Source organism: Athene noctua, chromosome 2 (assembly GCF_965140245.1).
Source record: "Athene noctua chromosome 2, bAthNoc1.hap1.1, whole genome shotgun sequence".
NCBI classification, from domain to species: Eukaryota; Metazoa; Chordata; class Aves; order Strigiformes; family Strigidae; genus Athene; species Athene noctua.
Window position 1 is genome coordinate 57,401,257 of NC_134038.1, and position 15,306 is coordinate 57,416,562.

A 15,306-nucleotide genomic window follows, 5' to 3' on the forward strand; every position below is an offset into this window, starting at 1 on the left:
GTATCATGAGTGACTAAAAAAATTAAAACTACATGAACTCAGATTACCTTTAAAATGGATCTGTGGAAGAATAAAGCAAGGAGCTGAACAAGATCATAATGCACGTAACCCTCTTTCTTCTCAATGCCAATAATATTGGGTGGATGGTAAGGTTTATCTTTCGTGTAATCCACGTATTTATTCCAAGGAAAGAAGCCAAACTGGAAGAAGTACTTGATGACAATGGCCACCTGTTCAGAAACACAAGAAACTTGGGGTGTTTTATAAGCATGGCAGATATAATAGCCTAGTGACATTAAGAGGGGAGGAATATGACTACTCTGTCATTTTTATGAGAAGATAAACAAGCATATTAATTGCTACAGAGGAACAACAGTTCACATTTCCTCAGCAATAAAGTCAATCAACATTTACCAACAGGGTATGCTCAGTGGTACCTGAAATACCTCAAGCGGTGTATACTGTCTCTTGATTACCAATTAGCTGTTTGTACATGGTCTGTTATTGTGATAACTGCTTTACATCTCAGGAAGGATACTGCTCATTGCAATGAAGAAAAACACAAACAAGGCCTTTTCATATCACAGAAATTGCTGAGGACTTTAGCAAATATTTATATTAATGTGAAGGGTCAAAGGCCCCTTATGTTTGAGATCAAAACCAGAAAAGAGACAGTGCAAAGCTGACAAGTTAACTTTTCTGTGTTAGACATGGATTTGCAAAACCAGATGCATACCTCAGTGTAGACGATGGCTGTCATCCAGAATCGTTTGCTTGGCCGAGGAACAGACAGCATGGCCCAAAGGAATATAAGGATGGGCAGCACCAGGGTTATCATGGAGGCAGAGATCATGTGGTTAAGGATGATCACAAAATAGCACACCATTTCTGACCGGGCCACCAGCGTATTGTACAGGGCATAAATGAGAAGCAAGACTCGAGGCTGACCAACATAGAACTTCTCTGACTCCTCCAGCTCATCATCATGAAACATTCTGTGAGGAGCAGAGTACCATAAAGGAAACGAAAATTAATTTCTCAAGAGCTGCTCTTTAAATTGCTACTATTTTTCTTTTTGAAAAAGTATAAAATCCTGCTGCTGGGTTTAATAAGAAAAAACAAAGATGGGATTTGATGTTATAATTGAATAGCCTAATTCTAAGCTCAGTAAACAAGAATTTCAGGCAAAATAACTAGAAGCACTGTTCTGTTTTTTTTTTTTTAAATTTACGCAGAGTTGGCCTGACCCAAGAACTTCTCCAAGCACGGCTTTCCTACAGTTACCCAACCAACATATCTCATGTAAATCACACCATGCTGATGTGGCCCTGTCTGGATTCATATCTGATTTATCAACACAAAAAGGAATTTGGAGAAATTCTCGAGGTCCATCAGGAGATGTATGTTATAAATAGCCCTGTGACATAAGATTAGAACATGATAAATGCCCGACATAAGATTAGAACATGATAAATGCCCTTTACCATTAGATATGTCTAAACTTCTCCCATTTACCTAGCTCAAATAAATATAAAAGGCAGCATGAAATCATGATATGACTTTCACATACATTCACAGTTCTCTTTGCTTTCAATAAAGAGTTCCCTGGCTTGAGAATAGATCTCACTGAAAAGCAAAATAACTATGGAAAACCATAAGAAAAGACACTGCATCTATTACAAAGTCAGATCTATACAGCCTCTCTCTCTCCAGATGCAGTCAGGATGAAAGGTATTTCTATGGTTTAATATTTTGTTCTTGCATTTGGGGAAGCTCTCCCTAATCAGGCTGGAAAGCAGAGAAAAAGCAGCAACATCATCCCCACCCCAATGTTGGTTGTGCTACTGAGCACAGTGGCTGTGGGACAAAGAGGTGAGCATCCTATATCTTATAAGCATACCTAGCAAGGTGGTGTCTACATAGCCCTCAGCTCCTACTGACTTAAAACAAAAACTCTGCTAAAGGTCAGTTTCCCTTATAGTAATCCAAAATAACTGAAAGAGAAACATTTTCCCAGATACCTCTGGAGGAAACTTATTTGAAATCACAGCTGCCTGGAGAAGAGAGGCCCTCTTCACAAGGAATATTTAGAAAAGCCCTTGACCCCATGACAGTTGCAGCACAGAAATTGGGACAATTAGGTATGGTATCTGGGGAGAAAGCCGAGATTCTTTCCAACATGAATTTGAATAATTTTTGAAATCTGTAATTAGAACTGCACAGGAAATGAGCTTCTTCCCTTAAATCAAATTTAGCGCAATGTCTGTATCAGAAAGTGTAGGCTAGTTCTGAGACAAAAAAAAAACCAACAAAGTAATGACAAAACTTCACAAACTAGGACCAACACTCTTTCCCTGTCGAAGGTCCTTACTTGTTCAGAAGCAGCTCACTAGCTGTTAGCTCATGCGTCAATGGAGGGAGAATTGTATCATTAAGTTTGTCCATCCGACTGTCATCTGGGCTCACCATCATGAGGCTTTTACCAGCTGAGTCATCTGGGGAGCCAAAGGGAAGTTGTTCAAAGCTGACAGCTTTGCTATAGGAAGGTGGAGCTTCTGCATTGCTATCCACAGTGGAGTACAATGGCACATCAGTATCAGGAGTATATGCAGCTCCTTCTGATCCCAGGCTATAATCTTCTACCTCCTCTTCCTCTGTCCTTAATTCAGAACGAGCTCCTTCCTCTTCATGCTCCCCTTCTACCTCCTCAATGGTTTCTGTTGTCCCCTGACGAGAATAGAGCATGGTGACCTGTGTAGGCTCACTGTTGGGGATAGATGAAGAGAGAGTTGAGGCTTACAAGGCTCATCACCAAACAATGTTTGTTAATTGTACCTTTATGCAGACAGCCCGAGCAACCCCATTGTATTCCTAAGACCTCAAAGTTCATATAATCTGGTAGAAAATATGTCATCATGATCTCCTCTTACAAGATGGACCATCTGGGTGCCTCTGCCCTCTGAATGACATCCCCTTGAACTCCCAGTGATTAACTATCTTTTCAGAGCAGCAAAGGGAAATTTAGTATCATAATCAAGAGAAACTACACTAACTTTCTGAAAGTAGTTCAAACACTTTCTGATCAGATCAGGACTTGCTATTATATCTAGTGGAAGTATGCTGCATTGTGAATGATAGGCAGTCATGGGGTAACTAAACACAGTGCTTTTAACAAATACCGTATGAGTGCTGTATGAAAATGGAACATGAGCTGAACACACACATCAACTCTGATTCCAAACAAAAGAAAAAGTAAATTGCTAACGTGGAGAAATACAGTCCAGATTACAAAACTGTTACAGTAACAAGGTATCTTGCTTACCTTTAGATTGCCCTACGTTCTTCAATATGGTCTTCATTTTTACCTTACCTGCTTTTCTTCTGTATGTACCTATTTCCTTTTTCAACTGTTCTTATTCACTCTGCTCAGCTCTCTGCTTGTTCATCTTGCTTATTCTCAGCTTTCCATGTTTATAATCACTTTCCCTCTTAATGCTCTGTGCTCTGCAACAGTCTCAGCTGACATAAATTCATGTAGCTTGCTGACTCCAGATGGGAATCTGGACACCATAATTTAAAAAATATTCTCTTGACTTTGCTTTCACCTTTTTCATCCCTCACAAGTATTTTTTCACCTCTCCCCTTGAACATCACTCTTTCTCTTTTTAGTTACCATTCCAGTCCTCCATAAGTTAGACAATAGGCATTAACTCCGTGTCTTTTGTTGGCTGTATGTTCTTATATGTGAACAGAGACAAAATCAGATTACACATAGCTCATATGAAATGAATGGGGCCATGTTTTCACCTTAAGTGTAACGTTTTAAAGAAAACTGGCACTGGCAAAGCCAGCTGGCACTACCATCTCCTGCCAAAATTAAAAATTAAGTTCCATTTCTTTTTCTTTTACACTACTTCCAAACTTACTTTGGCTATGTTAGATCACTTTATTACTAGCACGCTTTTAATTAGAATGTGTAACGCTATTATTAGGATGTGTGTTTTGGTGATTCACAGTAGCACTTATCCTGGTTAAAATGCATAAAACCATGGAATCCCATAATTTTAAAACTGATTGACACCAAAAATTTGTAAAACACTTTAAACTCTGAAAAAGAATGATCTAATATGCCATAAAATTCAGTATTTATAATATTTATAATACTAGTTGTAACAGTTTCCCAATGCCATATAAACCCCTGGTTTTTACCTGTTAAAAAGTGAGTGAATGGCTCTGAACAGTTCTCTTGCACTGGATATTAATATTATTCACTATCTTTTCATAGCTATTTTCCCTTTCTTAATCCCAACACCTCACAGACTGTATATCAATGGTAAAGTAATCAAAACATATTTAGCAATCTTTCCTATATGGGGAAAACTAAAAATGAAAAGATCGGGGCCAATGTCTGCCTATCTTAGTTTCTAAAATTAAACATCTAAGTCCATATTTAGGATAACTGATTAGCTGAGAAACTTCACTTTCACCTTCCAATTTTAATAAGATCAGCCATAAGCTCAGTAACACTGAAAATCAGACTTTTTTTTAGTTGAAAAAATACAGACTTTAGCCTGGTTTTAGACAGCCAGTATAATGTAATGGAACAACTTTTAAAAATACATTAATTAAGGATGAAAAATAAAACAAAACAAAACAGAATAAGAAGTGAAACAGTAAATTAGTCCAAGATTATGACCCTGACTTTGAATCTCAGAATTGTGGCACAACACAAAAGGGAGTAAATCTTCCATTAACCATGCAAACCACTCTGCACACCACCTATCTGCAAATGCAAATTTATGTACACTGCAGTAAGTATAATGGTATGGGTAAATGAGTGAACAAAGCATGCATGAGTTAAGCACCTTGACACTATACTGCCACTGTCAGCTGATGAGGAGGACATATCCATGCTCTGCATTTTACGAAGCCTAGGTCGAGCGCGCTCACTTGTTTTAGGAACAGTGTCTGGTCCATCTAAATCATCAAGGGTTGACTGCCTTGAGAACAGCATGGTTGCTTCAGTGTAGCAGCTAGCAGCGCAAACAGTTATAAAGACAGTGTTAAATACAAACGATATTACTATACACATGGTTCAGTAAACAAATATGCTTGCCATGCAGCAAAACACTGACACAGAGAAAAAATGTTCAGAGAGAAGATAAGGATTTGTTTAGAACCACCATGTAAACACATTTCTATGCACAGATTGCTCATGGTCATATTCATATAGGGACTATAGAAGTCTAACAACCATCTGTTCACCATTCAAAGAGATATGAAACCAACACAATGCTCTACGTGCTTTCCAGGGGCACCAACCTATGTATGTGAGGAGGTTTTATTTTCTCTGTTTCCTCCTGAAATTTCCAAATTCCAAAAAAATGTTTTGGGAAGTGACTTCCTTTGTACAAATTCTATTAATGATATACTGTGGTGAACCTTTTTACACAGGTACAGGCCAATTTCCTAAAAGAGCCCTTAAAACTGAATAAGCTCATATTCTACAAATAGAAAAATAGCAGTCAGACATTGGCTAATCCTCTTTCCGAACCAAAGAGCCAAATCGGATATGTTACTTAGCCAGTAGATGCATGCCAAATATAACCTGCTCTGCATGAGATGGCTTTTATTTTGATATTTAGTAGTACAACCTGATGATTCTTTCCAGAAGACTTCATTTATTTCAATCCCAGTTTAAAAGCTATTTCAAAATTGGTAACATGCGCATATCGAAATAAAGAATGGATATAATAAACCCTTATCTCCTTTCACTTATCAAATACAACAGGACACCAGAGACATACACCATACATTGAGCATTTATGTGTTACTGGAGAACAGAAGAACTGGATGAGTTATGAGAAAGAAAGTACATAATTAAATACAAGCATGTGACATAGCAACAGGAAAGAAGCAAATATATTAATGACATATGGTAGGTAAAAGAAATATTTCTCCTGTAAAAATCTTTGAAAAACACAGAAGTCTATGAAATAAGTTGAGGCACCTGGAGTTCTAACACATACAGTGACCTGCCTGAGTCTCTCAGATAGAATGAGAGAAGAAAGGACCCCAAAACACCGGATTTACACTACTTTTCTTCTTTTGAGTCCATCTGTATTACACCTGAGCAGTGGCAGCAGGGGATTTGCTTCCTTGGCAAGCATTATGTTTATCCAGGGGAACAGAGAATTGGGAAAGAGGTCAGAAGGGAAGTGCAATGGCGTCTTCTGTGTTACTTTGGTCTTGCTAGCTTGAAGTGAGGAAAGAAATCTGCTGGCATAAAGTGACAGTTTGCAATTATTGCCTTAAGGAAAATAGGGATGAAAACAGCAAAATACACGGAGCAAAGAAACAGTTATTCCTAGGCCTACATTCACTGATGGGTCATCTTTGACAGAATGGACTGAGGCTAAAAGCATACTTTGGTCTTTGAATAACAGTATCACCAAGATGCCAAAGGTATTGTGAAATACTTCTCTTAGAAACAGTATTAATGGCAGGGGCAACTCTGTACTGCCAGTTCAAGTGACGAAGACTCTTTACAAGCCATTTCATTATTTCTGTGTGTGCACAAAGGCACACAAGCATCCTCCATACAAAACCTGGAGGGTTGTCTGCATGGTGCAGGGTTTTGATGAAGCAGCAAATGCTGCTTCCTATAGAAACAGGAAGGAGATCCACCCTAGAGGCCTGATTCAGCAGCGTGGAAATCAGTTAGAGCTATGTGTTACTGACTCCAGGGAGTCACGAGGGAGGAGGTTTCCCTTTGCATGTACACCTATGGACTATAGCCGTGTTGTTGTACTATCAGTGAGGATTGGTGCTAAAATATAGGGAGATAGCAGCAAGTAGATAACGCACTTTTGCAGATTACCTTTATGTCTGCATGCTACAATGTTATTCACATGTTATTTTACATCTCAAGGCCCGAGTTCATTCTTTTCAAGAGCAACATCTCTTACTAAGGTGCTGAAGATTTTTAACAGCAGACATAGTTCAAAGGGAACCTTCCAATGGCCTTAAGCAAAGCAGCTGTTGAAATCAAAGTAGCGCATGACCGTTCATAAATTTTCAGTGGAAGAAATATATGCCAGCTGCCCTCCAAAACATGTAAATTCTTACCTGGGTTCCAGAAAAAAATCAAAAGAAAAACATCTATTAATCCCAATAGATAAAAACATTTGCCCAGACACAACCTGTGCAATAATTTTGTTTAAAGCTGCTTTAAATGAAGGATGAATCATCAGAAGAATTCTTGACTGAGCAGCTGCTCTGTATCCTTGCATGTCAGGAGATGTGTGTGAGATGACACCTGTAGCAGAGTCTGTATATTCTTTATGTACTTTAGGAACATGCTTCCTAACATGGAGGAAATAAGAGCACCAATAAAGTGGAGAGATTTACACTTGGCAAAGCTGATGTTGGCTCAGTCATTGACTATCACATAAATTTAATCTAAGCGTATTTTCCTGAGTGACTTTTCAAATTTGTGTCCTTGGAGACCTTGGGAAGCATTAATTTCTTGAAATCATTCAAGGACTAGATATTTTAAATTGAATATGAATTCAAGCTGAATTCAAGCATCTTATGTAAAGTTGATTTGGTATCCATTTCAAATGGGAATATATATAGCAGAGATGTTTTTATCCTCGGTGAGCAGGATTACTTTATGACTTCCTTTTTGCTAAACAAATTTACCTTTCCCAGAAAGTTTATTAGTTGAAGGGATGACTTACAAATTTTGCTGTTTTTTTCCTGTCCATGGGCTAGCTACTGACTTGCATTACCTTTATGAACTTCTACACTCCCCACACCTGCAAGCAAAGATTCCAAACATTTCCTATCATTCATGCTCCTATATCAGACCCAGATCCAGCCTCGAACTGGGACCCTCCTTTCATCCTTTCTCCTGCCTCCCAAGGCAAATGTTATTTCTCCAGTGCTCCCTGTCTCAAGCTTTATTCTCCCATCTGGTGAAGGAAGCACAGATAAAGAGTGGTGTCTGTAAACACCCTGACTGCACTTGTATGTTCACTTTTACAGGTGGGTCAGGGGTTCCTCCCTGCAGCTTCTATAAAAGTCTACATAGGTGGAGTTAGGAACTGAATATGTTATTTGTGATAGACAAAAATTAATACAAATTGAACTGGATACAGAACATTGGATATGCTAAAATGTGACTTAGGACCTGTGTCTAGCTGTTATTTCATAATTGTAGGCAGAGCCCCATAAAGGCAGCCAACTGGTTTAAGTAAGTTTCCAACCATGTTACCGAAAATCACAAGCAGTTTAACCTAATAAGCAGTTCATCAGTCAAATGGAAACAAACAGCAGCGAATGCTCTACCATGCTAGCTCCTGATCCCTTCTGGTAGTGCTCCTCAAAGAGCTTGTTAAGCACCTACATCAGTTTCTTCTCCTCCTGAACCATATGAACTTTGCACTTTAGGATATATGAGAATATTTATACATAAGGAGAAACCAAATAATTACATTATGACTACCTCATTACACCTCTAGCTACTGTATAAGAAAATGACTGAGAATAAATGGCAGCCCTACTAAAAGGGAAAATCCCACAAACGATACTCTGCAAAACTCCTTTTAGAGCTTTATCTAGGGTAAGAACAACATCCCTGGATAAGACTTACAAGGGCCAGCCCTGAACTTCACAAGAAATTTACAGTTCCTACAGCTGATCAGGGGGGTTGTTCTCTCTGGAAATCCAGTGTTTAGAGCACTGAGCAGATACCTGCAGTACTTCCTGCCCTGAATACTGAGGAATATATATTATTATAATAAAGTAATTTCTGTGCTTCTGCAGCCCTGTGTACTTCCAGACATGCCCATCTTATCATGGACCTAATGTCCACTATAGAATTTTGTGTAGGGCAATCAAAGATAACCAGAATGCTGGTTAGAAGCCCTCTGCCCCTTCCTAAAAGTTCTCCATTGCAATCCAAGATCCATGATCACAGGGGTGCTTTAGATTTATTTAGCTGCTTTTACATTTACTGGAAATCATTACTTTGAAATATAAAATTTCCCCTTCTTTTGTTTGGGCAATTCAAAAAATATCACCCAATAAACTCACATGAAGTTTAAAACAGTTCACATCTAAAAAAGCTCATAAGGACTTTTGTAATACCATGAGGAGACATGCAATGGTGCCCCAATAAACAGATGGCATTATCATTCAACCAACAGACTCATTTTTGCTTCTCCTAATTACAGGTCATTGTTCTTATAGCAGATGTGCAGTTTGTAAATACTCTCAGTGCAAGAACATTTGATTGTCCTTTACCAGAAAGAGAATCTGAGTTTAGAAAAATCAGTTATAACATTGCCTTTGTTATTCCTTTGTTGATAAGTCCTGTGACATCTTCCAAGGAAACAGAGATGACAGTAACACATGTGAAAGATTTAACTTTTTCTGTTGAAAAGTAGATCCACAGAATCACTGGATTCTTTAGTTTGAAAAGAGATTTTAATTGTGTAAGTATGCTCAAAGCAGGGTGACAAATGGGTGGCTATTCTGAAAAAAAAGACCTAAGTGGAGCTCAAGACTAGATACCATCTCACTGAAGAGGCACGATTTACACATGAAAACTATAAGATTTGTCTTTATTTTTTTATAATTAATCTTAGAATAGGCTTCCCTTTGCTTCTAGTTAAAGTTCTTGCTAACATGGCTGTATAATAACCATAACTTCTACCTATAGTAAACAGTGTGACCAAAAACTATTTAATATAAGTAGGACTGATATTACTATTCTTTTATTTAGGTGAGTCTGAACTTCATGGAGTTAAATTCTGCCCTGCAGATATCCAAGTGGCTCCAAGTGAGCTGGTAATAGAATTTGGCTTTATATTTTTCTCACGTCATCTGACTCCCGTAAAACTTTGAGACAAAACACAAAGGTGTTGCTTAGTTGGGTAGCTAGCCACCATGAATGATTTGCTCGGATTTGGTGTTTTTACTGGAGTGAAGCTCTCAAAGGCCAATGCTTACCCTGGGGAGCAATTTGTGAATATTTTGTTGAAGCACAGTACTCACAGGCACTCTCTTACACATGCTTTTCAATAACATCAGAAAGGAAGACAAGCCCTCGTTATTTTCAGTTTCCTAACATCTACCCATAGGTCATTAGTAAAAGTTAAGCTTAATTTACTGTACACAGAAGCTACTGAGTTTGCTGGGAGTATCAAACACAATATGATACCGCCACACTTCAGAGGAGAACAGAAGAGAGCAGAATGTAATGGATTATGAAACAGTTGGATTTCCAAAGCCCTCCCTTCTCCCCCTCATGTTGGACAACTTCTGCAGTCTCTTAAAAGTCAAGAACACCAGGGACATGGTGGGAACAGGCTGCCTCTGTAAGAGAAGGAAGTGAATGTGTATGCCTCTGTGTGCATGGAGCAGCAGGAGCATGCAGTATTTTTGGCAAGGGACTTGAAGGCATCCATATTCAGAAAAGAATGAGGAAGGTGTTTTTCCTGAACTAGTATGGGTATTTGATCCACAAACTGTGTAGCACTGGATTATAATCATAGCAGTTAGGAAATCAGGCTCTTCATATGATCTTTGCCCTGTGGGTATGAGAGGGGGGTTTTGTTCTCTCAAATCCAGAATCTTTCTCAACACAAAGCCTTTTTTTGAGTTGTAGGCAACAGACAACAATTTATTTTACAGAGACAAAATATTCACTATGAATGATCATTCCCCAAACTCCACACCTGAATTCCTAACACAGTATCCCATAAGCATCCTCAGCAGGCTCTTATTTTCCATTACTTTTTACAGGATCAGAACTCCTGTCAATGACTCCTAATTCTAGGGGAAACGGAAAGCAGTGGGGTAGCCATGCAGTGGAAAGGAGTTAAGCCAACAACTGAGTCTACCACTATGAATGAATAGTAACATATAGCAGAGTTTTCACTATTAAAATGGCATGGATAAATCAAAAAGAGGATTCACCATTGATTAGGAAGTTCATCAGTACTTATTATCTAAAATTATGTCTACTGCATGATCCCTCTATCTTTCACAAAATAAAATTAAATCAATACCTGGAGATACTGTCACGAGAAGCTGCTGAATCTAAACTATCCATTCTTTCAGATGCTTGCAAATCAGAAGCTTGACCGGGATTTTTATCAATTGAGTCCAGTCCTGACTCCTTAGAAAGTTTCATCATGTGGTTCTGATAATACATATGGATGCTCTCCCGCGTTGGAACGTTTCCCTGTGGAAGAGAGTAGAGGTAGAGGTACATGGCAGGGGCGAACGTGTATTCTTCGAGGAACTGGTTTCTTCTCTCATTTAGCAAGGAACAAATTAAGGACTGTGCAAACAGCTTCCTAATAAATAATAACCTCCCACTAGCAGTTCCTTTTCAGAGTGCAAGTCAGATTCTGACCAAAATTACCATGGCACAAAGTGTTGTATTTTCAAGCAAAACTGAAGCAATACAAGCAGTTTCAGGCTATATACAGCCAACAAAACTCTATGGGGTGGACTGCAGATCATTCAGCATGAAAATGAGTGTGGGCTGCGATCATGACTCAACCTGTACTACAGCAACTTTTGAGGTATCTCTTTCAGATAGCTTTACTGACTCTAAGAACAAACATACATCTTATTAGTGGTCAGTAGCAGTTTTTTTAAACAGGGAAAAAAAGAAACAGGTCATGTACAAACTGATCTAGATTTTCATTAGTGTCCCAAAATAAGAATTTCTTCATGAAGGATGGATACAGTTGGAAAACCATGAAAAATACACCAAAGACCTTTACTCTTTCTCTGTAACTTCAAGATCAAGCAAGTTCATGAAAGGATCGTTTTATTAACTGGCAGCCCAGATCTGGGCACAGAATCAAGTCTTTCTGGCTATGATATTTCAATCAGAATTCTAAAGGCATGTCATAAGAATAAAACTCAAATTTTATAGCCTGTTCTTAGGCAGAAACACATCCAACTCATTCCACTAGCAGTTGCATTGACTTCAGAAGGTACACTGAGAGAGAAGATTGCTATTCTCGAACAGTCATTTTTCTGACATAATGAAGCCTTATGCGAGGACTTTTTACAGCTGAAATAATGAAAGTACTCTAAAATACTGCCTGTATTTCCTTTACTCATATTATTAGTTACTAATATTTCAACTCTGGTCCTCCACACTGTCCCAAATCTAAAATTTTTGTAAAAAAAGATCTTAAGAACAAAATCTGAAACTCAGGTTTTTAATTAAGTTTGTTTACATTCTAGCTCTATTGCTTCTGCAGTAATAAGTGTTTGTGCTATTATGACAGCCTGCCTCTGAAATTATGGCACACACTACATTCTAGTTCGACTGCAGGCCTGGGAATAAAGGACAAGAGCTGTGACAGCAGAAGTGCCCCACAGCTGACAGGGGACTCAATTTCAGGTTCTTCTGTAGCTGGAAGAGAGATGAAAGGAACTTCATACATCAAGTTAAGTCCCCAGCTCTACATCGGACAAAGAAACACATCACCATGATGGTTGCAGTGAGAGTTTCCTTTCTGGGGCAGCAATTGCAGGCATAGGCTGCTACAGAGACTTGGGGATGCGATGGAGAAATTGACGATTCTGATGTATCTGTATCAATATTTCACAGAAGAGGAGAAAAACACCCTAGAAAAAACCCTGAAGTTTAAAAACATTGACTGGAGAGAAATTCTTTGAAGGGTCCCTAGCACCAGAAGATTTAGGACTGAAGCAGGATTACCAGTCCATATGGGCTCCATTGTAATCAAAATAGCATCAGGCTGCTGGCAACATGAAATTTCAATAAATATATAAACAAATGTATTGGGAACAAAGGATAGGAAAAACTCAATGAAGTTGAGGTGAGAAGTAGCAAGGAACAATCAAAATAAACTTTCAGATAAATAGTGGTTATAGAAAGGCAGTTAGCCTGGCTTCTGCATAAATGTTAAAACTCTGAAAACTCAGGGGTGGTGAGAAAGAATCATGTGATTTTCAGTGAGGCTGCTGGAATAACAGGGACTTCTGAGACCTGGGACAAAAAGGAGTATCACTATAATGCTGTACTATCACAGTACAAATTTTACAGGAAGGATGGAATAGAAGATAACTTGAGAAAGAGGTGGTATGGGTCAAAAAGCATAAAGTCTAACAAATTAAGTAAGTTCACTCTGCAAGGACTATCATAGAATCTTGTACCAATTAATATTGAAAAAGTGAAGGCTTGATTTTTGACTATCAAACCAGGAGTGCACTAGTGCCTGTTAAATACTAAGGAGGATTACAGAAGGTGCCATCAGAATAATAATGTACAATAACTCAAGTCGATTTTCAAATGTACTCTCACGCAGAATAAGTAAATGTCGTGAAAGAACCTGCATGTACGCACACACACACCAGAATGGAAAAGACCAGGAGAAAGAAGCAAGAAGACATCCTTTGAGAAGTGAAAGTCATGAGGAAAAACAAACAAGAATGAACTTTCTAGAGTTAAATGTAAAACTTCATCAAATTAGACCAAGAGGGATGCTGAGGAATAACTTGCTAAAATAAAAAAATATGATAACAGAAACATTTTCAAGAATAAAATGAGAATCAGTTGCCAGAAAGCCAGGGTATCAACAAGTCATCAAGGCATAAAGAGGTATAAAGGAGTTATGCAACAGAAGAAAAGTCTGAATTTATTGCATCCCTCTTCACTGCAGAAAAAGTCACCGATGTTCCCAATGGAATAACTTGAATTCCATGCAATGACTGGAATAGCTGTTGTATAAAAGACAAGTCTGAGAACAAAACAATAAACAGCACTGAGTGGAAAGTGCTCACCCAAGAGCTCTGAAGGAGACAACGGATGAAACAGTCCCAAGGGAAGAGAAGGTAACACCAATCCTTAAACATGGCTTCAGGGGTGATCCTGAGGGACCATTGTAAGAAATCAAGCAGTCTTGAAATAAAACAGACTACATCTATCTTTTGTGCTTATCCTCCATTAAAAGACTGGAGAAAAAGGGCACAAACAAGTATTTTTTTTCTGTACAAAGGAAGAAGGTTATTGACTGGTTTCCCCAAGTTTTACTCTCCAGCATATTCAGAACTAATCTGTGTAAGAAAGAAAATAGCAATGTGATAAAATTTGCGGATTAAAAATAAATTATTCAGGTGTAAAGTTGACTGAAGTACTACTAAAGAACTTGATAAAACTGAATGACTTGGTACAAAATGGCAAGAAATGCAATGGGAAAAAGAACTTAAAGTGTATACACATAATGACAGGCCTTATGTAAACTTTTGTTAGACTTAAAGGTCTTGGACTCAGAGTATATAGTCCCCTGAAAATAGGCAGCATCTAAAAGTCAAAGGAGCTTGGCTCTCAGATCTTACTAGAAAAGCAAAAGAAAATACATCATACTCCTGTATAAATCTGTAATTCACCCACACCTTGAAAACAGTGTGTAGTTCTGGTCATCCAGTCTTAATAAGGCCATATTAAAACTGGGAATCGTATGAAGAAGGACAGTAAAAATGATCAGAGGCACTGGATGAATTACATGTGAAGCTAAAAAGAAGGGGACTTTTTAGCTTGGAAGAGAATGACTGAGGAGAAGAGTCCATCAGATTTATACAGTCAGGAATAGTAGAGGAAAACAGAATACATGTCTGTTCTACCGGAGACCCCCAAATGATCAGGAAGTGGGTTTAAAATGAACAAGAGGAAGTACTCTTAAACACACCATATAGAATGACACTACAGAACTCCGTATTGTAGGATCTTCTGAAAGCCAACATTAAAAATAGATTTAAAAGGGACTAGCAAATCTCAAGAATATAGATTCCTTGGTACTATTAAACGTAGTGATCCAGATGCATCCATTTCCACAACCTGGGACATATTCCAAAGAAGGATCTACTCTGAATATGCCATATTCCCTTTACTCTGTTTTGGGGATCGATCTATCTATCTATCTATCTATCTATCTATCTATCTATCTATCTATTCGCTATTATTATTATTTGCTTGCTATTGGACACCTTGGGGAAAGTAACAGTAACTAAACACTAACACTGAAGCAGCCTTCTTTTCGTGCTCAGTGGCTCCTGGTCAGACTGGGCACAGATTCCCTCTGACCAGGAATGCCTGCTTCTCCAACCTCCTGGGGTTGTGGGCAGCCTGCTTGCTGTGCTGCCAAACGTTGACAGTGGCCAGGCAATATGGGGCTTTATTAAGGTCAAGAGTACTAATGTGTTGTTGACCTTTTGACCTATTTATATCTGAGACAGTTTGCAGCTTTT

General features: G+C 38.4%; 1 protein-coding gene across 9 annotated transcripts in view; it reads right to left on the reverse strand.

Annotated features, from left to right (window-relative positions):
- The window catches only part of PIEZO2 (piezo type mechanosensitive ion channel component 2), a 314,600-nt gene that overhangs the window by 19,520 nt on the left and 279,774 nt on the right, over positions 1 to 15,306 (reverse strand). For 8 of the 9 annotated variants that reach the window (XM_074899237.1, XM_074899233.1, XM_074899236.1 and 5 more), the window contains 5 exons: positions 11,079 to 11,254; positions 4,866 to 5,033; positions 2,372 to 2,764; positions 737 to 995; positions 48 to 230 (listed from right to left, as the gene is read on the reverse strand). In XM_074899237.1, the coding sequence (XP_074755338.1) occupies positions 48 to 230; positions 737 to 995; positions 2,372 to 2,764; positions 4,866 to 5,033; positions 11,079 to 11,254 (1,179 nt within the window). The remainder of the gene's footprint in view (positions 1 to 47; positions 231 to 736; positions 996 to 2,371; positions 2,765 to 4,865; positions 5,034 to 11,078; positions 11,255 to 15,306) is intronic. The other variant, XM_074899241.1, reaches the window with a different exon arrangement.